General features: G+C 42.1%; 1 protein-coding gene across 2 annotated transcripts; it reads left to right on the top strand.

The window, feature by feature from the left end:
- Positions 1–4,198: 4,198 nt before the first annotated feature.
- Positions 4,199–20,664, top strand: PRPF18 (pre-mRNA processing factor 18). 2 transcript variants are annotated; one of them, XM_030960906.1, is made up of 11 exons: positions 4,199–4,285; positions 5,828–5,905; positions 6,034–6,060; positions 8,809–8,913; positions 10,165–10,278; positions 12,063–12,209; positions 13,913–13,981; positions 14,691–14,831; positions 15,266–15,337; positions 17,478–17,633; positions 20,047–20,664. In XM_030960906.1, exons 1-11 carry the CDS (start codon positions 4,220–4,222, stop codon positions 20,125–20,127), a joined length of 1,056 nt encoding a protein of 351 aa, XP_030816766.1. In that variant the 5' UTR covers positions 4,199–4,219; the 3' UTR covers positions 20,128–20,664. The 2 variants fall into 2 exon arrangements, with proteins under 2 accessions (XP_030816766.1, XP_030816767.1); XM_030960907.1 differs by lacking the exon at positions 6,034–6,060 and having other exon boundaries at positions 4,206–4,285.
- Positions 20,665–22,295: the final 1,631 nt, after the last annotated feature.

The raw sequence follows: 22,295 nt of genomic DNA, 5'->3' as shown, positions 1-22,295 counted from the left end.
CGAATGTTCCAAGATTTTGAATAACTTCTAGATTTCCCTTTCCAGTCTTCATTTCATATTTAATGTTTTGAAGGAAATTACTTCAAAGTAGCTTTGTGGTTAACTCTGTGGGGTTGTTCCAGAGGTCTGCAGAAACCTGGATATGGGGAAAACGTAGGTAACACTATTGCTTCCAGACCCAAGCTCAGTTGCTGGGAGCTCTCAAGACTCTGCAGATGATTTTGTGAGGGCTTAAAGGCCTGACTACAGCCCTGACAGCAAATATATTTATTAATCACATGAGAGACAGAAATACACAGCCATAGTGGTACCAAACCAGCAGGACTGCCCTGAAAAGCAAAACAGGAGCAGTAGAAAACAAATAGTCAAGCTTTGGATTTATAGCAATGATCTAATTGACTCTAATGAGTAGAGTAATGCCATGTATGATAAACTGATAATTTGAAATACAGCTGGAAAAGCACACATTTCACTGTGTTAAAAAATATCTTATACAGTGATGTCATCTAAGGCATCATTGCATGGATGAGGGACTGGCACAGGGAAGGAATTGTCTGCTTTCACCACACAGTTAAACAGCTTCCACACTCTCAGGGCTCCTCAGAATGGTGGCAACTTGCAGAAATCCTTTTGCAGTGTGGAGGAACAGTTTCCACTGTGTGATCCAAGGATGAGATCTCACACTGGGAGCTTTCATGAGCACCATGGGTTTGTCCAGCAAGTGGAGCTCCAGCTGCCCACCCGAGGGCCAAGGAGCACGTGTGACTGGAGACAGTCAGAGCATGAGAGATCCATAACGAAGCAAGCAGGGACCATAGCAAATTGCCAGCACATGCCTCAGGAAGATGTTCTGAGGAACAGAGGAGCTTTGAACTGTGTCAAGACCTGACCCAGCCATCTCAACAATCCATGTCCCTCAGAAAACGCTGCCCTGACCTCAAGGCAAAGAGGAGTCAAACAGATTTGCCATCCTGGAGATCAGACAGGAAGCAAGAGTGGATCTCTTCATGAGGTGTCAGTGAAAATACAAAGATATCACCTCTTCTTATAGATTAGAAGGTTTTGTAATCCCTTCAAAAAGAGAAATCTCAAGTGGATGGATGGCACCAAAGATCTTTTTCTCTCTTTCCTTTTTTGGGGAGATATTGGTGAATGTCCTCAAAAAACCAAAACCAACATAACCACATATTTGCATGCATACAGTAACTCTTTTGGGAGATGGAGTACTCTGGAGATTGTTACTTCTTCTCCATAGGACAAGACAAAGTCTTGATCACAGAGGGGATTTACATTACAGCATGCTTTGATTTGGAGGCAAGAGAGCAGAGAACCAGAAATACTGGAAAAAGAGCAATTGTGGAAAGTTAAATCATCAGTAGTGAACTTTTAGGCAACTTTTAGAGGTACAGCATTACTTTACAACCTTGCCAAACTTGTTTCAACATATACTAATCAGCTGCTTCTTTGTCCCTTTTACTCCTCCCTGACACCTTTTTTGTAAAAAAAACCAAACAAACTGGGGGATCTTTGGTCTAAGAGTCACCTGACAGTAACTGCATCTTTCTCACAAATACTGTGTGTGAGTTGGCTTTCCTCCTTCCTTTTGGACTGTCTCTAATTGAGATATAATGTCTATCATGGTTTAATCCCCAATGGTGCATAGACTCTCTCTCACTCTCCCCCAGCCATGGAGGGATGTGGGAGAGAATCAGAAGAGTGAAAGTGAGAAAACTTCTGGATTGAAAGACAGTCCAATGGGACAGCAAAGGAAGAAAACAACAACAACAACAACAATAACCACCTAACCTACAAAACAGGTGATGCACAATTCAATTGCTCACCACCTGCTGAGCAATGCCCAGCCAGTTCCTGAGCAGCAGCCCCCAACTAACTTTCCCTCCAGTTACATACTGAGTGTGATGCCATACAGTATGGAATATCCTTCTGGTCAGCTGGGGTCAGCTGTCCTGGCTGCCTTGTGTCCCCCAGTCTCATTGCTGGCAGGATATGAGAAGCTGAAAAGTCCTTGACTTAGTATAAACTCTGGTTAGCAAAAACTAAAGCATCAGTGTGTTATCAGTTATTCTCATACCTGATCCAAACCACAGAACTGCACGAGGTATTAGGAAGAAAATTACCTGTATCCCTGCCAGAACCAGGCCAGTGTCAGACTGGAGAAGGAAATGAAGAAGATCTAAGGTTGTGTGGACTCTAGAGTAAATGAGGGGGCAGCTGGCACTCTGATACAAGCATCTGGATTCTTTTACCACAAAGTCCACTACAGAGTATTCCTCCAGCTTCCCGACTTATGCCCTTACCCAAATGTGGGCACATTCCCCCAGGACTCATACAGAGACATTCTTGGATGCTATCACCATCAGATGTGATATAATTTCCTTTTAGAGAGCTCTGAGAAGCGTAGGAGGGCTGTTCCTGCTTCCTCATTGCAAAGCAATTGCATTCAAGCCTGAGGTAAAGCAGTGCACAACTTCTAAATCCAGAACCCTCTAGCCTGGGGTTAAACAACCCCTGTAAACCACTGTGCCATTTTCTACAAGGAAGAGACATGACACACAGCTCAGGTTATCTAAAGTGGGTGAAAAGCCAGTTGTGGTTACAACTCTCCAAAAAGCTACTGAAGCAATGGAGATTACAATGGGGCAAGACAAGGAAGAAATCTGTGAGGACCTAAAGGTGAAAAAACCATCTGAGAGGAGTTCTTACTCATTCTTCAAAGCTTTCCTGGTTTTCTGGACCCTTTGGACTTCACAAGCCACAAGATGGAAATAGCTGGAGAAAATCAGGTAAATAAGGAAATGTATCACAAATGCTGAGAGGCTGATGACAAAAGCATTTAGCTCTGGGATGGGCACTCTAAGGAACTCAGTCCCTCCCAGCTGCCTCGGTCCTCAAAGCCTGAAGGCAGCAGATACCAGATATCACTGGTATCCCACCTTCCAACATGGCATTTGCACCCTGTGTGGCTGGCCAGTAACCAGCCTCATTGAATCATTTAGGTTGGAAAAGACCTCTAAAAGCATCAAATCCAGTCATTAACCCTGCCAAGTCAACCAATAACCACGTCTCCACGTCCCACATCTACACATCTTTTCAATACCTCCCAGGACCATGACTCCACCACTTCCCTGGACAGCCTGTCCCAGTGCTTGGCAACCCTTTTGGAGAAGAAATTTTTCCTGAGGCCATGATTTATCTGGTATTAGCTGTCATCTGCAACCAAGGCCCATGGCATGAGGCACTGCACAAACACAGTCAGAGAGACTTTTCCCCAAAGATTTTTCAAGCTAAACAGAGAAGACAGCTGAATAAATTGCATGCAGACTCTCTTTAAAGAACCTGTCAAGCACCCTTTTGTAAAACCAGCTGTACTAAAACAGGGAAAGACCCCTGTAAAAATCATATTCTACCTCTTTTGCTATATTCCTTGATAAAAAGCAGCTATATTTTGGCTTTGTCTCACAATTACTGTCATTATACCGTTGTCAGAACCCAGGAAATTCCTCTGGCTGCCCTGGAGGGCTCGAGCCCCTGCCCAGGGGGCCCAGAGACCTTGGCACAGAGCCCAAGACCCCTGTGCCCTTGATTTAGCCCTTGGAAAAAACAATTACCAACCTTTATATGAAGAATTACAAGTCAAAAGAGTTTAAGTAGAATAACAGTTAGTTTGTCAAGGGGTGAAAAATAGATTTTTGGAGTTTTTTTAGAATGGGGGTTCAGGGGGCAAGATGGAGGGATCTGGGTGTATCCAGCCTTTCTCCTTCTTCTTGGCCTCCATATTCTGCTGTGATGTTGGCACTTTTAGATTGGTTTAGAGTAGAAGCTCACTGTCTAACATAGGTGATAATATTGGGAAGTTATGGGAAATAATGTACCCGTAGTTTTTAGTATAAAAAGATTAACAGCGCCCCAAGGACGAGGCGGCGTGCCTCATACCGTCGTGTGTATCACTTTAAATAATCTGCTTCCAACTACAGTATGACATTACACAGATACTGAACAAACCTTTCCTATTATCCAGTCTAAACGCCTCCCGGCACAATTCAGGCCATCTCCTCTCGTCTGTCACTTGTCACTGGCGTGAAGGGCCTGACGCGCCCTCATCCCGCCGCTCCTCCCGGCCACCAGGGGGCGCCACGCGGTACCGCGGCCTCCCCGGAAGTGACGGTGTTGTTTTCCTGCGGCGCTTCCCGAGGCCGCCATGGACATCCTGAAGCGGGAGATCAGCAGGAAGCGCCAGCAGCTGGAGGAGAAGGAGCTCCTGGGGGTGAGGGCGGCCGGCGTGGACAGCAGGAGCCGCCCGGGGTGTGGGTTCCCGGAGGGGGGCGGCGGTGAGGCGGGAGCGGCCCGGGATGGGCCCGGCAAGGGGGCGCGGAGCGGCCCAGGCCGGGTTTCCCAAAGCCGGGATGAGCCAGGATGGGATCGGGCAGGAGCCAGAGGGGTTTGGGGCCGGGGGCGCAGCCTGGCTTCAGCCTCACTGTGTTCCATGGGCTTTGGGACTGGTTTAGTTTATTTCGGGCACCGGGAGATGAGAAAAGTCAGTGCGAACTTTGGTGAGCAGTGTGGTTTCTTTCCTCCCCTCAGCCGCGTGCTGTCCATATCCGGGGGTCCGAGCTCTGTGTGTGTGCCTAAGAGCCCTATACACGGGCAGGGTCTGAGCAGGGTGTGTGCTTAAAAACTCCATATCCGAGCAGGTCTGAGTGGTGTGTGTGTGTGTGTGTGTCTGTGTGTGTGTGCATGCGTGCGTGCCTAAAAACCCCATATCCAGGCAGGGTCTGACAGTCTTTGTGTGCCTCAAAACCCCATACCCAGGCAGGGTCTGACAGTATGTGTGTGCCTAAAAATCCCATATCCAGTCAGGGTGTGAGCTCTGTGTGTGTACCTAAAAACCTCATATCCAGGCAGGATGTGACAGTGTGTATGTGTGCCTAAAAACCCCATACCTGGGCAGGATCTGAGAGTGTGTGTGTGCCTAAAAACCCCATATCTGGGCAGGGTGTGACAGTGTGTGTGTGCCTAAAAATCCCATATCCAGTCAGGGTGTGAGCTGTGTGTGTGTGCCTAAAAACCCCATATCTGGGCAGGGTGTGACAGTGTGTGTGTGCCTAAAAATCCCATATCCAGTCAGGGTGTGAGCTCTGTGTGTGTGCCTAAAAACCCCATATCCAGGCAGGGTCTGAGCCGGGTGTGTGCCTAAAACCCCCACAGTACAGCAGAGCCCCTTTCAAGGGTGTCTAATTTTGGATTTTGGCATCAGAGGCTGAAGGAGGGAGCTGCAGTCAGAGGCTGTTGTACATCAGGCCAAGCATGAAGGAAGATGTTGTGGTTTGTACTAATCAAGGAAAATGCTTTGGGGTGACCACATTTTCCAGCTGTTGTGTGTCTGGAATGTCTTTTCAGGCACATTTCTACAAAGCTCCTCCAGGCAAGCTTATAAAATACTGTGTCTAAAGGTGATCTCTCCCACCTCCTTGATTTAATATCAAATGATGTGGTTAGTATGGTTTATCTAAACAGCCTGGGCCTGGTTGTGCATGTCTGAAGTGAAGCTTTACACCAGAGACCACCAAGGCCTTACATGACAAAAAACTTGGGTTTTCTAAAGTGCTGGCAAGCACATTGTACTTTTAATTCTGCTTATACATCTATCCTGCAAAGTAACTCTATATTGCTGATTTCAGAGGTGCTTCCAGCTAGGCATCTCTGTGAAAGGATGTAGCTGAATTCACCAAGCCAAGTAAGAAAGTTTGAGCCATTTTTGCTCAACCATGCAAAACTGTGAACTGGTAACAACTCTCCTCTCTTTTAGGGCAATAAGAAGTATTTCAAACGCAGTGAGTTAGCTAAAAAGGAAGAAGAGGCCTACTTCCAGAGATGTGGCTACAAGGTATGGAAATTGTTCTTCCAGGACTTGGTGTGTTTATTTTGAAGTCTGCATTTTTTTTTTATCAACAATATCAATGTTGTTAATGATAATTGTTGTTCTTTGTTCAATCTGTTAATGTTATACATTAGCCTGTAAATGAGAAGCCACCTGGAGAGGTATGACTTTCCAAAACCATTTTCAATGCAGGAAAAGATATGCATGACATACAGCTACTTAAGTTTGTGTTATGGTTTGCCTTTTGTTTCTTTATTTGTTTGTTTGTTTTTATTTGTGGAAAGCATGAAGTGGCTCGGGATCAAAGCTTGTCTTCCTTTCTTATGAAATTGTGCTGTTAGGCATGAACTCTGGATCTGATATAGCCACCTTCCTCCCCTTACTGAGAAAAATGGAGACATTTGGATAATTTTATCCCATCTTCATTGTCAAAATGTCCAAAAGAAATCAGTATAGTGTGGGTGTGCATCAAAAAGATCTGCCAACTCTCCTAAATTTGTATTTGGGTTTTGGCCATTGACCACCCAGCACTGAAGCTGTGCAACAACAGCATTTATGTTCTTGCTGGCAAAATATTAGAAACAATTGGTAACCTCGGGTGCATTTGGCAACAAATGGGTGATCTGGAAGGCTTTATCTGCCTTGTGATGGTGTCAGGGCAAGAGTTTCCTGAAATGGAAAGAATGTTGTTGTCTTTTCCAAGTGTGTGTGCCTGCCTGCCTGCCTGACGGGGTGTCTGGGAGGGGGGATGCATTCCCTGGAGATGACAGTTTCATAATCTTGTTTGCTGTTAGAGGGCACAAATAGGAGCTTTGTTTTCCAGTGACCTTTACCCAGTTAGTGACTTATTCTGAAACCTTGATCTGTTTGTGCACATTTGAACATCGGTGCCAAAACGATTCTGGGGACGCGCAGCAGAAAGTCGTGGGAAAGCTCTGGGAATCCAGCTGCTCTTGCAAGGGCACACGGCTGCCTGGTGCCTTCTGAGCACTAGCCTGAATTCTTCAGAACCTGATGTGGTTCAAGTGGGGTTACCTGTGCTGCTGCAGCACCTGTTTGGGTGTGAAATGCAACCCTGACAATGGTTTTAAAATAAGTTACTTTGTTAAATTTAGTATCTTTTTAGAGCCTCCCAGATTTCTGCATTGGTTCTTTACTCTGTTAATGAGACATGGAACACAGACTGATTTCAAGTGCAGGTGCTTTTTTTTACTTTGCTTAGACTTAATAAGTTGGAATAGTTTCACTTGCTTGAAGAAAGCACTGAAACAAAATGACAGTGGTAAAGATACTGCTTATAACTTGGAGTCCAGCAGACAGAATGGATCAAATCTTTTCTTCCAGTGCTGCTCTTTATTGATTTCAAGAATGTTTGTAAGTTAAAATTTGTATGTATCCTTCTGCTCTGGGACTATATTAAAAAAAAATCAATTTACACCTTTTTCCACATTTTCTGTCCCCTGTCAATTCCTCCTTCCCCGCATTGATGGCAATTTTATTTTCCCCCTCCCTTTATGTGTTAAACATTGATTTAATTGTCTTTCCCTTCTTCATTCCAAACATCTGTACTTGTAGGATTGATTTTTTTTTCTGTGTTTGCTAATACAGCATTGAATGTAGATTTGTACATCTGAAACTGCTGAATCTTGTAGCTGAGGCCCCAGGGGTGGGTCCATCCCCATAGAGTCACACTGACATCTGAGCAAGGCTGGCACTGTATCCTGAAAGAATAAAAAGCCTATTAAAAAAAAAAGAATTTCTGTCCAGTACTTTCCTCAGATTGATCAACCCAAATACAGAAATACAGGCTGCCCATGCACAGGGAATGCTGCAGGCTGCTCTAGCATTCTTTGGATTGTTTCCCTTTTAGCAAGTACAGAAAGGAAATAAATTAAGAATAAACAACATGTGAGTGAGCACTGAAGAGGTTTCCTTATTATAGGAATATTACCAGCAGCAATCTGCTCCTGCTGTCAGAAGTGTTGCATTTGAGCTTATACAGGGAGCTGCAGTTACATGGCTGCTGTCTCAAAGTTACTTGGATCAAAGAGTTGTTTTGCATTATTAAAATACTGAATAATGAAGAAGGGATGCTCTCTTTGATTCTAGGGACCTTCTTTTAGACTAAGAGGAATCCTGTTCCTATGAGGAGTTGTGTCTTTTTTGGAGTTTTCTTTTTGATTTTTTTTTTTTTTTTTTTACGTGTAAGAAACTGGCAAGGTTGTTAGAGAGATGCATTACCTAAAACAAGGTTGGAGAGGTGCATTACCTCTCAAAACCCAACAGAAACTGTGGATCCCTGCTAACTGTGCTCAGCTTGCTGAAGCTGCAGCTAATAAACACTGTGACTGACCCTGGGAGAGGCAGCTCCACTCTCACCCTGCTCTGGGGTTTTCCTTCCTGTCCTTCTGTCTGTGCACGTGCTGGGAGCTGGATGAGGAAGTGAAGCAGGCTGGGAACAGTACCAGTATTTGTGTTTGTCAGAGTATTTTCTGTTTGAATAATTTCCCCCTTCTGGTTCATCACACATTGATGCAAATGGTCTTGCATGGGTAGGAAGGATGGAACAGGGGCAGGACTCAACAGGCAGAGGGTGGATTTGTTATTTTTGGCACCAGTGCTGGCATCTGCCTGCTGAAGTGACAGCCAAACTTCAGCAATTGTCCTTTCTGTTTGCTGGAGAGAGTGCTTCCTGCAACCTGCAGAAATGTTAGTTCTTGTTACTATCAAGAACTTTTATTGTTTTGTGAGATGCAATTATGGACCATAAAACCATAAAACTATGAAACTAAAGGTTAATTTTGTCATACTAAAGTCTGTGTTCCAGAGTTCTGTATCTTGCCATCATTTCTCATCAATATGTGGGTTTATTTTCATTGCACATGAGTAACTTTGTCTGTTAAATGTAGGTACAGCAGCAGGAAGAGGAGGAGAAACCACTGACTACATCAAACCCAGTGCTGGAACTCGAACTGGCAGAGGAAAAGTTACCAATGACTCTTTCCAGACAGGAGGTAAAATCAAAAAGCATAAACTGACTCCTTGAGTTTACAGCAAATGCACCTGAAATTTCTTGTTAGGGCTGTTTCATCCAGTGAACTGTACTTTTTATGGCAGTTTTATTTAATAATAAGCTTCTATTTTTGCAGTTAGCAATTAATGATTATCTTTGCTTATCAGGGCTCTGCTGTCCAATGGAATGCATAGGGAGGTGCAGATGTGTAGAGCCTCTCTGTTACAGGGATTTACACTGATGTTTTATAACATCTTACAGCTCTTTCAGAGAGCTACCCTAAATATCAGCATGATTCTTGGATAGCACTGATGATGGCATGCTGGCTTTTTCTGAGATTTATTTTTCCCTGAGCTTCTTTTCTTTGTAACTTGTTGGTCTGAGCACAAATAAAAATCAAGTTTTGGAAGTTCATCTTAGCCTCTAGAAGAAACAGTCCTAAAGCCAGAGCAGCTGGGATGTTCTTTGCCTTTCTAAGGGTAAAAATGCCTGTGTGGATTTAAGTTCACAAACAGATCCACACCCCAGAGCAGAAGCAGGAAGTTCAGAAGTACAGAATACACTCTAATCTTGGAAATACTGAAATTCACAGCTGAGGTCATCCAAGCATGTCATACCTCCCTTTAATTTGTCAGGATATTCAGGGTTTTACAGGGCTGGTTATGGGGGTTGTTGATTGTTGGTTTTTTGTTTGGTTTGAGGTTTGAATCAAGTTGGGGGAGGCTTTTTCCCTTCTGTAATATCTACTTTTAAAGTAACTATCCCATTAGATTTTGGGACTTCATATTTCCCAAATGCTCAAAGATGAGGGTTTTCAGCAGATTATCTCCTAGCTGTGCTGGGACAACCTGCAGCCCAGTTCATATTTTTATTGCCAAGACAAATAGGTGAGTGAGATTATTTTCAAGTTCCTTTGTGATCTGGAAAATGGTTTTTAAGCTCTGCCAGAGGGATGATTTTTGTCTATTTGTTTAAACAAGTCAGAGCAGGAAGAAGTTTGGCTATATCAGACAGCCTGGGATTTTATGCAAAATTTAGATCAGTAATATTTGGAATGACCTTTCACTGAAATACCGTGGGAATTTTATATTTAGATTGTAAAGTGTCTGGAACATTTTTTGACTGCTTAAAATATTGCCATTTCCTCTCCAGTCTAGCTCAGCTTGTTATTCTAAGCAAAGTAAATAAATCTGTCATTCTGGATTTTATTTTGCTTCCTTTATGCGTCAGGGAGTGCTTTGATTCTTTTCAGGTTATCAGGAGGTTACGAGAGAGGGGTGAGCCCATCAGGCTCTTTGGAGAAACAGATTATGATGCATTTCAACGCCTGAGGAAGATAGAAATTCTTGCACCTGAAGTGAACAAGGTAAGCCTGGCTCTTAGTTACTTATTCATGGTGTAAGTAACCCTAGAAAAGTTACTGAAAATCATTTTCAGTAGCTGTTAATTTTCAGGAGGAGAGGGTAATAGACAGCAAGGAGAATATGGGCTCTTGTCTCTCTTTTTTCTTTTTTTTTTTCCTTTTTTCTTTTTTCTTTTTTTTTTCCAGAGAAACTGTTAAATATCAGATTTTTGTGCACAATTACAATTAAGTTACAGAGTTCAGCCCTAGAAACCTACCAGGCCCTCGTCAGTTGGTAAAGGGGCTTTCAGGTGGCACTAATACCCCAGTTTGTTCTGCCCCTGCTTTTTAATGAGCAGAGAACAGTCATTTAATATTAAAATAATCCTCTATTTGTGATTGTGTGCACCCTGAGAAGGCACAGGTAAGTAAGAGCAGGACTGCATACTGTCTCTCTGGGATAGAAATGATTTTTCAAATCCCTGGATTCCAGAGCTACAACTTGTTATGGAAGTGTCATTTTTCCCCCTTCCCTTTGAAGTAGCCATCAGCTCAAAAACTGACTTGAAGATATAATTAATTTATTAATTTTGTCTTAAGGAATGATCAGTTAAGTGAGGAGATATGATTGAGTTTTGTTTTGCATTCACTGTTAACCAAATTTACAGCCTTACTAGAAGAGTGACAGTTTGCATTTTCTTCCCTAATTTGTGGCAAACTCAATTGTTTTACATGTCTTTCCTGGGGCTGCCCATAAAAGGGAAGCCTCTTCCTCTCCATGTCTTTAAAATAAAGATAAACAGATCTAGAAATAAAAGCTCTGCTAATGAAAACTTCCCTTCCAGACACTGAGCACAGGAGCAGGATTAGGAAACAGAGAGCCCATAAACAGGGCTGTGCTGGATTTTTGTTACATTTCAGTCACTCCTGCTGCTGTCTAGTAGGATTCTGTATGTTGCTTGGTGAATCAGCCTTGTGGTTCAGACATTTTTAGAGTAACTAAATGATTAATAGAAATGCTCCAGACAACTAAGTGTGATGATGGAAGAGGGGAAGTAACTGTGCATATCCATTCCCTGTGGAGTAGCTGAGTTTATCTGAGGGTAAGAAATGTCATACTCCTTTATAGAGCTGTATATTTTATGTCTCAAGATGAGAAGGCAAATCCTTCAACTGTGGTTAAGGTGAGTTTTGTGTTCTATTTGAGAGAACCTTTTAAATTTAAATATGGTTTTAAACTGATTCTGGATTTTTTAGTCACCTCTTCTAAATTTGAGAGGTTTAAGCAGTGAATCTGAAATAAAACATTCTGCTATGTTTAAATAATTTGTAATAAAAGGAAGCAACACTATTGTTTTACGTCTGGCACTGAAGGAGTGAGACTTATTTACAGCTTTTTTCAGGGCAGATGTGAAGACTTGTAGAGCTGATGATGGTTGTGGTCTGGTTTTCATTTGTTTTGGGGTGGTTCAGTGCATTGCTTGGAGAAAATGACTTGAAGAAAATCCTAGAGGCTGATTCCATCCTCCAGGCTTTTTTTTTGCTGAAAATACTGTAAAAAGTATTTTTCATAGGTATGAGCACTTCAGAAGTTCATGCACCTACTTTTTGTTAAGTGCTGAAGCAGAAACTGTTGTTGGAGTTCAGTTAAATTCAAACAACACTAAACCCTTATGTGTGTTTTTACAGAATTTGCACCTTGAACAGACATTAGATGCTCACAGTGACAGTGCTGAATTGCTTTTATTTACTTGAGGGGATTTTTATCAACCAGTCTCTTTTTTTTTTTCTTTTTTTCTGTTTCCTAGGGTTTGAGAAATGACCTGAAGGCTGCTTTGGATAAGATTGATCAGCAGTATCTGAATGAAATTGTGGGTGGCCAAGAAGCAGGAGATGATGACTCCCAGAATGACCTGAAAGTCCATGAGGAGAATACTACTATTGAAGAACTAGAGGTATGGGATAGGTCATAACTAAGGGATGTTAGATGTTGTATGTTGCTGTGAGGAAGCTTCAGGATTGTTTAGACAAAATTGTCTTCTTTTCAATAGCTGACTTGGGCATTTTGAAGTATTCTAGTATTCTTAAGGAGAAAAATTAGGTTTCCAGGCTTGGAGTTGCACTGTAGGTGCTTACAAGAGACAAGTGAAAACTCAAGTGGTCTTTGTTTACAACACTTCATCCCAAGGGGACAGCTATTGCCTGCAAAGACAGTGATACAGTAAAGATTAATTCTCCAGGATTTCAGAAGTAGAGAATTTAATTCCAGTACATTACCTTGTCATAAATGCCAAAGCCCTTTCCAATAAACATTTGAGAGGGTAATAAGGTCAGTACCAATTAATTTTCCCTATACAAGGAAGAAGGACTCTGAAAAATAGTTGCACAGAAAGAACATTTGATATAAAAATATCTAGGACCAAAAAAAAAAAAAAAAAAAAAGCGCCAGAAGGAGGCAGACCCCAGGAAATGTAAGTGCAGACATAATGTGTCCCAAAAACTTCTGTGCAGGTGGCTGCTCTGTTCTGAAAGAATCCTGTGGTGTTTGTGTAAGTAAGTGCCAGGAAATGCATTCAGCACCTGGTATTTCAGGATAATGTTTTGAAAAGCACATTAACTTGAGCTGAAGACTTTCACCCTTAATCTTCAAAACTCTTTGCAGGAGTTAATCTTCATAACATCCTTCCAAAAGTGTGTTTAAGAAATAATACGATTTATAACTGAAAGCTGAAGTGAATACATTATTATTAAAAAATAGTCCAGGTTTTTGTTACGGTGCCAGGGGTTCTGGTTTAAAATAACTGCAGTACCAGAGTGGATAGCAGCAGTTGTATTGCACCTGAATTTTATTGATCTGTTAAATCTCTTAAAATAACCCCTTTTTGTGGTAGTAGGGCAGGCTTGGTTTGAGCCATGCAAAAAATCTTCTTCTAAGAAGTTTGAAAACACTGCATCTTAATTTTATGTTTCTTCAGCTGCATTGCCTTGAGCATGAAGGCTTACATTGTCTTTGACTTCAAATCTAGGAGATTTTTAAAAATAAAACTCACTTTGGAAACATCAGGGCAATGGAAATTGATTATAAATGGAACTATTCCTACTGGAAAATGTTTATAAAACTTACTGTTAGTATTTACAGTTTTGAGGTTTTGGCAGGATGGTGGAGAATTGGAGCATACAGCTGGGCTTTTTTAGTGGTTTGGTGCTTGGTTTTGGGGTTTTTAAAAAAAATTTGTTCCCTCAAATTCACAGTTGCAATTAAATGATAAAAAGCCCCAGTACATCAGGGAATTGAAATAGCATAACAAAATAATTAGGTTAATTGATGGCTTTGGGGATCTCAAAAAATGCAGTGCACCCACAGTTCCCCTTAATACAGTGCAGTCAGACAGCTGCTAATTATGCCAATAATTTAGTAGTAATGACTGAAGAATTACTGTTGCATTGACTTTTCAGAAATAATCATATTACCATTGTGATGGAAATGTTTTTAATAGATTAATGAATTTCAGTAGCATTTGTAGCTGTTCCATGACAAGTGTTTGGGATTTCTTGTGGGATTTATTGCAGTTGGTGGTGCAGTGAACCATGCTCTGCTGGGGTGGTGCTGGCAGACTAGACAAAGTAGAAATAATGGCCCTTTTTTCCCCTTTTCCAGGCTTTGGGAGAGTCCTTAGGACGGGGTGATGATCACTATGATATGGACATCATAACAAAGTTCTTGAAGGTAACAAACTCTAATTATTCTATAGTTGTGTCATATTATTAATGCCATGCAGATACATTTCAAGAATAGAAGGATGGGTTTCAGCTGCTTGAGAGGAAAATCTCACATGTTATGTGTAAGATGTGGGTTTTTTGAAATGCTTGGCACTCCACAGCCTTTGTTAGTCACAACAGTGACTTGTGCCAAATCTGGGAAAGAGCTCTTGGGAGAGTAGCATTCTTCAAAATCTGCTCCTGCTTTTGTAGACAAAATAAATACGGTTTTGATTTTCGTGTGATATTTGAGGCAGTTGTCTGTAGCTGCCTCTGTGTGGTACTGTGGCATCAAAACCTTTGGAGGAGCTTCCTTGGAACAGTGCAAGCTGAATTGGAATGTCACCTAACTGGCAGTGAAATTGGCGAGTTTTAAAGGAAGTCCACAGGTTCAAGTGGATGGCAGGAAATTGTTTCCTGGCAAGAAACCTGTGTTACCTCTCAGCTGATTCAGCCAGTGCCTGTGTAACTGTTGTGGTAATCAAAGTCACAGCAAGAGCTGGAGCTTTAATTTGTGTGTGTACATTAAGATAACAGAGTTGTTCCTATCCCTTCTTGTCTATCCTTCTGAAAAATGTTTTCAGATTTTTCCAAAAACACTCACTTTGCCTTGCTGGCTTAGCCCTGTGTTCTGTCAGTAGATGGCACCATGACACAGATGTGCTTGCTCCCTGCAGTTCCTCCTGGGAGTCTGGGCCAAGGAGTTGAATGCCAGGGAGGATTACGTGAAACGGGGCGTGCAGGGGAAGCTGAACAGCGCCACCCAGAAACAGACCGAGTCCTACCTGCGGCCGCTCTTCAGGAAGCTCCGCAAAAGGGTGAATCACCTCCAAATGCCTCTTCAGCCTTTGCTTCCCAATTACCCAGCAGCAGGGCCCTTTCCAGGAGAGGGGATAAGTGAATTGGTGACAGTTTCTGTATCTACAGCTCCTGACACCCAGTTCTGATTTTATCTCAGTCAGTGAAATGTGCCCACTCATTGCTTTTCCAGCTGTTTAAAGCAGCACCTGCTCCCTGGGTTGCAAATGTGACAGAAAATTGGGGTTGCATTTTGCACTTTGCCATCAGCTACCAGGTGTAACCACTTAACCTCTCCTCTTCAGATCCTGCATCTGAATAATGAACATGTTTTACTTTGTGAAACTCCTCAAGCAAGGGTAGTTGCTAAACTTTGCATAAATGCTGAGTAAGATGATTTTCCTGCGCTGTTCTAAAGTAAATGTCTTTTTTTTCTTTCCCCTCTCTCCTGTAGACACTTCCTGCAGACATCAAAGAATCAATAACAGATATTATTAAATTTATGTTGCAAAGAGAATACGTGAAGGTACGTTTGTTTGTACTTTTCTGTCATGTTCATGCTGTCTGGTTATAAAAGATTGAGTTTATTGCTTCAGCATTTCCATATTTTTTTTTAATTTTGAAGATGCATTGCTGGAAATACAACATCTATCCCAACAAAATGAAAAATGGCTGTGAAATGTTAGACTCTAAGTAGTGTTTGATCCACAGCCTGGCAGAAGAGCTTTTGAGGTTCATGAAACTGCACAGCTTTGTAAACATGAAGAAAATTTTTCTCCGAGATGGGTATATTAAGCTGCAGAGGCATTCCTCAAGGGGAAACCTGATGTTCTAAGGTTAAATGAATGTATTGAATAGTAATAGGGTGTTGATGATTAATTAATTAGGAAATAATTGAGGCAAACTGAGTTATTGAATATGAGGCTCTGTCCCTTTCTTTGTCTAAACTCACATTAAGTGGCCTGGTAAGGTTGAGGTGAGTTAATAAGAAGATTTTTTTGGATGAACTCTGCAGGAGGCAGGAGTACTTTGGGACACAAGATCAAAGGCAGTATTAGGTTTTATTTGTAGCTGCCTTCAGAAGTGAAACTGAAATACCAATAGCATTTGCTGAAGCAGTGTGTATATGCAGAGGAAACTGAGCTGTCTTTTGCCTTTAAATTTCTAGTATTTCTTACTATTCTTGTGAGGATTTGACATAATTTGTCAAGTAAGCAAGCAAGCCTTCTTTTGATGCTGAAAAAAACTTTGTATGGCCTGAGGCAAATTTAATCCGAATCATTTGGAAGCAGAACTGAACATGTGGGATGTATAATAGTGAGATTTTATTTTGAAGCATTTTTGAAGCATTTTTTTTCTCTTGGTTGTCATCATTATGTGGAAATTCCCTTTCCAATACCTTCTCAAACTAATGAGCATGCAGGAATGTGGTGTATCTCTGGGTTAATCAGCAGTGCTTCTCTCTCCTGGAGGTGCTTGCCTTTAAGTAAACTTCACAAAGATTTTGGATGACTTGAGTACACATTTGGATGTTTTGTTGTTTTGTTTTTGCTTTTTTACATTAGGCTAATGCTTTTACAGATACTCACATCCTTTTCAGTTTTACTTCCTAAGAGACTTGCCTCTTTTTGTCTGCTCTTGTCTTCTGTCTCTTTTTGCCTCCTGCTTGCTTTGTGCACCCTAGTGAATACTGTCAGCCACAAATTCTTGCTGCTTTGTTAGTTGAAGAGCTTGGAAGATTTTAATTTTGAAATAAATGTGTTGACAGCAGGCAAATGCCAGAATGCAAGTTGTCCACTTAGCCTTAATTAACCCTACAAGGGTCTTTAATTGCATGTTCACACACTGATCACAGAAGTATATTTAAGTCAGCAAGTAGGTATTTGACTAAGACTGTTCAGATTCTGCCCCATGCAGGTGATGACTAAGCTCTGTCCTCTCCTCAGATTTGCTTTTAGGTCTGTCTGCCACCCCTGCCTTGTTCATTATTCACCTCCCAGTTTGTTCAGTGCTAGCTGGAAAGAATCTGCAGCCACTGGTCATGATTGCTGCTTCTTATTGTCCAGTTTCTGAACAGGAGGTGATAAATGAACTCCTTATCAGTGAGTTTTGTAGCTGCTCTCTAATAGAGAAGGAATGTCCTGTTCCACGTCCTTCAGGTTTTTTCTGTAATTGTATCTGTCACTTGCTGGTTCTCAGTTGTTATGTTGGGTTTTTTTAAGCTCTGTACTTCTCTTCCTTTCTGCCTCTCTTTCTATTAAATTTCCCTTCAAGATTTATCCCTGTTTTTCCCCAGGAATGTTGTCTGTTACAGCTTTAAAGCAGGATCTGCACTCTTGATAGGGAAATTCCTGATTGATTTCCTGCTGCTACTGCTCTGGGTTACAAATGTAACCTTATTTAACCAGAGATGGTTGAATTGAAAATAATCACAGTAAACCTTAGTTTTGGTCAAGATAACCAGACTGCCTTATCCAGTTCTTTTTTTCCATGAGGGAAAGTCCCTTATGAAACTTCCCTCGGAGTTCCACGTGGGAAGGCGCGCTGTGCACTTGGGTAATACCATGCAGTGACACCAGATCAGAGACACTGGAATGGGGCTTTACCTGCACCTGGCAGTGCAGAAATGCTTGGTGTGGTGCTCAGTGGTGCCTTTCCCTCTCCAGGCCAACGATGCCTACCTGCAGATGGCCATTGGGAACGCCCCCTGGCCCATCGGTGTCACCATGGTCGGCATCCACGCGCGCACGGGCCGCGAGAAGATCTTCTCCAAGCACGTGGCCCACGTGCTCAACGATGAAACTCAGAGGAAATACATCCAGGTAATGGCAGCTTTGGAAATCCAACAGGTCTGCTTGTCTAGGGGGATCTTTGAGAAACATCAGTGTCGTGGTAACATCAGGTGATGTGGTATCAGGTCCCAGAAATGGACTGGTTTAGTTTGTGTCAAGCAGAACATCCAATGAACAGTAGTTCATCCTGGACCTGGAAGCTCTTCAGTGCTGGGCCAGGAACAGTCTCATGGGTTTTTCTGAACTGCTGTGATCCTGCATGAGCACCAAAGCAGCTGTGAAGGCAGGCTTGATTCTCCTAGGCCTCTCACTGCTTAACTCCTGCTTTAAACATGCACAGAATTTAATACTGTAGAATTCAGTCCTACTGACTATTTCTGCAACTAATATATGATATGCTAATATATACCATATACTATATACTAATAAATATACTATAATAAATAATATACTATATACTAATATATAATAAATGCATTCATTAATTAATTCAGGAATCTGGGCTCAAAATTCCAGGTTTAGTTCCTCCTGGGCATCTTCATATTCATGTGGACTTCTGGTTGTGGAAATAGTAGCAGTGCTGTTTTTCTACTCTGTCTTTTGCACACAGTGGGTGGACTGAGGAAACAAGCCTTCTCTCTTGGTATTGTTAAATGAGTTTGGCTCTTGCCAGTTGCAGTTTCATTGAGATAAAAAAAATTTCTGGGTTAACTCTGAAGCCTCCAGAGCAGCATCATGGAGCTCAGAGCTCCTGGTAGGGGAGGTTTATAAATGTCTTCCTTCTTCAGCAGCAGGACTCCTGTTGCTTTTCAGCTTTTGCAGATGTGTGCAAGGAAATTGATTGCAAAATGCAACTTCCCCTTTCTGCTCTGAGTCTCTCTGTATTTGGGCCGTGGGTAGAACCTTTGGTTTCTCTTCAACTCTAGTTTTTAATAGCATAACCTGAAAAAATGTCAGTGTCAAGTCACAGGGGCCTCCAGACACTTACAGAGACAACAAATTAAATTTGACCAATTATTTTGTAAGGTGAAATTTGGCATGTGGGTTATGCATCTTCAGAGACAGGCTCCAGTTATGCTTGGAAGTATTTAATGGATGAAATAGTTTTAAACTAAATAATGTTGTTGTGGTCTGTGTTATAATGGTGAATAATTTATAGAATAATTCATAGAATCACAGAGTGGTTTGGATTGAATGAGACCTTCAAAGACTATCAATTTCCAACTCCCCTGGCAGGAGAACCTTCCAGACCAGGCTGCTCAATAATTGGCTTTCTCTGTCCATTTGCCACTCCTGGAGCAGAAGGATCTCTACTCTGGAGTGTTGCTTGGTCTCTTTTAACATAACATAACTTTGTGGAATGTTATGTTCCTTCCCCAGTTTGTGCCTTCTCTGTTTTTGGGGCTTCCTCTGTTGGCCAAGGAAATCCTTGAGTTCATCTTCCCCCTGGGAATTTCATACCTCTGCTTCTAAATTACTCAACTCACTGCAGCACCAAGACAAAGTTGGCTTTAAACATGTATGTTCTTCATGTTGGTTTTAGATATTGGGGTCTTGTTTGACAAGTTTGGTTCAAACTGGAGTATGGGATATTTATTACCTGTGCTCCTAGCAGCTGCATGAAGGGAATTGTTCCTGATTGCAGCACTCTGGAGGGAGAACATCCCAAACAAGGAGTCATTATGGTGCTGGACAGACAATCCATGCTTGCCTGCATGAGAAGGGCCAAAGCACCATCCTGGTGAATCATTTTTCCCTGAGTGAGGAGCTGCCTTCCATGAGGAGAGTCTCATGACAGGGACGTGGCTCTGCCATCTTGGAGTGCAGTGTCACTGCTGAATTACACTTCCACCACAGCATTGCCTTTCTTCTTTGTTAGACTTTTCTGTGTGACTTGAAAGAAAATAATCACAGGGTTCTTGTCATGTTGGTTTTTGGTAATTGATGCCTTGGAAGAATTGAAAAGTCCACATTCTGCATTTCTCCTTGATTGCTTCAGTTTGCCTCTGTGATGTCCTGTGTCCACAGTTCTCCTCCTGAGAAGTGTTTGGTTCTTGCCTTGGCTCTGCAGCTTGTTTTGAAACTGCTTTTTGCTCTTTAGAATTAATTTTAATATCCAGCTTTCTTGTAAATATCTTTAATTATGATATAATTTGTCCCCTTGGTGATAAAGAGGGATTAAAGAATTGCTGTGATCCTTCACTGGGAATCTTACCAGGTGGGATTGAAGCTGTAGCCTTTTTAATTATGCCACAAACTCCTCTAATATTGAAGAGAACCTCAAACTTTAAACAGAATAACTACCAAAATAAAAATCCCAACCTCGAAATAGCAGCCTTTTCTTTTTTAATTCTTGTTAAGCTTAGTACTACTGTAGGCTATTAAATTTGTTCAACAGCTGCAGCCTTATGACAGAATTGTCCTTGTTTTTGTTAATTCCTAGGGGCTGAAGAGGCTCATGACCATTTGCCAGAAGCACTTCCCAACAGACCCATCCAAATGTGTGGAGTACAACGCTCTGTGAGGCTCTGCTGGGCCTCACATTTTGGGCTCCAGCACCCAGAGGATGCAAGAGGCAAACTTTGAGCCTGAACACCAACAAGAACTTGGGGTGGGCTTTGCAAAAAAAGCAGAAAGGAGGATTTTTTTTACAGCTTCCTTTTTCCAAACCCCATTTATTTAGGTTTGTTTTGAAATCTGTGCTTTTTGCTGAACACATCCAATGTACAGCAGAGGGATGGGTTTTGAAGAGTGTAAGACCAAGACGATGACCAAGGGACAATGCACAGGACAACTGCTTTTATTTCAGTTTGTTATTCAGGGAACTGTGCAAATTGAACTGTTTCCCATATTTTAGAGCAATAGATGAGTCTCAGCCCTGCAAGGAGCATATGTGGAGCTCTTTTTGGCTGCTTTTGCATTGGAGACTGATGTGGGGAGATGATTAGAGGGAAGCAGTTGAATCTGAATCTTGGTTATTTCTGTAAATATAAAGACTTTATTGGCTAATCTTTCATGTGGTATTTATCAGGAATAAAAAAAAAGGTTTATATATTTCTCAGCCTCAGTGCAAAGAGTTTTTGATCTTGAATGCATCTGATTTGGCTTTTTTTTTTGTAATGACATTTTTAATATAAACCTTCTGGGCTTGGGGGGAAGTAATCTTATGGCTCTTGAGGCTTTCAAATTCCATTTTGGTACATCTGGAGAAAATTTTCAATCTGCTGGGCATTGCAGAGAAAATAATTAGGACCTCCCATGACCATGAACAGTATTTCTAGCAGCCACAAATCTTTACCATTGTGTATCCTGCCTAGGAATGGTGAGGAAAGTCATGGGAACAGTGATGTCTAATTCTGCATAAACAGTGAAATATTGAAACTTTGTTAGTTTTGAGCAGAACCACTTCCTGAAGAAATGTGTCCCTATTCCATTGAATGGGTTTGTCTGGGTCCTCACCTCAGCTTGGAGCAGAACTGGAGCCCTTTTCTCGAGCAGTGACCTGTCTCCCTTGGGTGTTCCCAGTGTCCTGTGGCACAGTGAGGGATAGTGAGGGAGCTGGGAGGAGTCTTGGACAAATTCAGGTTCTTCTGGAGACTCTCTTAGATTCTGAAGTGCTTCTTTGGACACAGGAGATTTCCAGTCTGGAGTGTTTGACCCCAGAGAAAATGTCAAGAGTGTAGAAGTAATAAAATGAGGCTGATGGGACCTCACTGTCTCTTGGGGGAAGGGCCTTTGGGGAGGAATTGGGGATTTGTGGGGAGCAGCTGGGCAGATGTCAAGAGCATGGAAGAGTTTCATTAACAGTGCTTTCTGGTGATTTTCTTTGAAGTGCTCTGTCCAGATACTCTTTGGGGGCGTTATTACAGCGGAAACATTTGTAACACTGCAACTTTATCCCTCTCCCCACCCAGACGGTTTCCTGAACTGTTTCTAAATCTTTATCTTGACCTTCGTTTTGAACTCTGTAAATAATTGAGGGACAATATTGTCCCTTGTTCAGAAGAGCTGTAATTTCCCTGGAAACTGCAGCAAGTGAGTGGCCAGGGATGGTTTAAGGAGCATTGTATCATCTGCTTTAGTGGGAAGCAGATTCCTTAGAGGATCTGTAATAGTGCTGGATGGATTTTTCCTTCCTGCCTTGGAGCTAATTATTGAGGAGAATTTTAATGGTACCCTGAGTGGGGGTGTGCCTCCTGTAGGGATGTGAATTTGAGGTTGGAATGTCTTGGTCTGATCAGGTTTTAAGGAATGCAGTTGAAGCAATGTTGCTCCTTGCTGACAGTCCCTGAAATATAGCTTGAGTGAATCCCATGATGGAAGAACTTTATCCCCTTGCAATCCCTGGAATGGTGCTGTGTGGGGAACTGAGGAGCTGGGAACTGCTTTCTCACGGCATATCAGGGTAAGAATTTCCAGCTGTCCAGCATGTGAGAGCCAGCTCTGGTCCTCAGGGGACAGGGGCCAGGGGGACACTGTTACAGCAGCTGCTTTTCATCATGGCTTGGAGGCTCTTTGCAGCTGGATGGCCCCAAATTGCAGCTACCAGACCGTGATCAAATAGTTAATAATGCCTCTTAGCCAAAAAAATCCCAACCCTCAGTCTAGTCCAGGGAGGAGTGGGTGTGGTGCAGCTGTCACACTGCTTGACAGTTTGGGGTTTTTTTTGTGGGGAGGGTATGTTTCAGTTTA

The sequence above is a fragment of the Camarhynchus parvulus genome, chromosome 1A (assembly GCF_901933205.1).
Source record: "Camarhynchus parvulus chromosome 1A, STF_HiC, whole genome shotgun sequence".
Lineage (NCBI taxonomy): Eukaryota > Metazoa > Chordata > Aves > Passeriformes > Thraupidae > Camarhynchus > Camarhynchus parvulus.
The sequence above is the reverse complement of the archived record's forward strand: the minus strand, read 5'-3'. Positions and strand labels throughout refer to the sequence as shown.

Excerpts from the sequence above, each read along its gene's own strand:
- PRPF18 (XM_030960906.1), top strand. The coding sequence starts at position 4,220 with ATGGACATCCTGAAGCGGGAGATCAGCAGGAAGCGCCAGCAGCTGGAG. Across the intron at positions 4,286-5,827 it reads AGGAGAAGGAGCTCCTGGGG|GGCAATAAGAAGTATTTCAA; the intron begins GTGAGGGCGGCC and ends CCTCTCTTTTAG. Across the intron at positions 14,832-15,265 it reads TCAGGAAGCTCCGCAAAAGG|ACACTTCCTGCAGACATCAA; the intron begins GTGAATCACCTC and ends TCTCTCCTGTAG.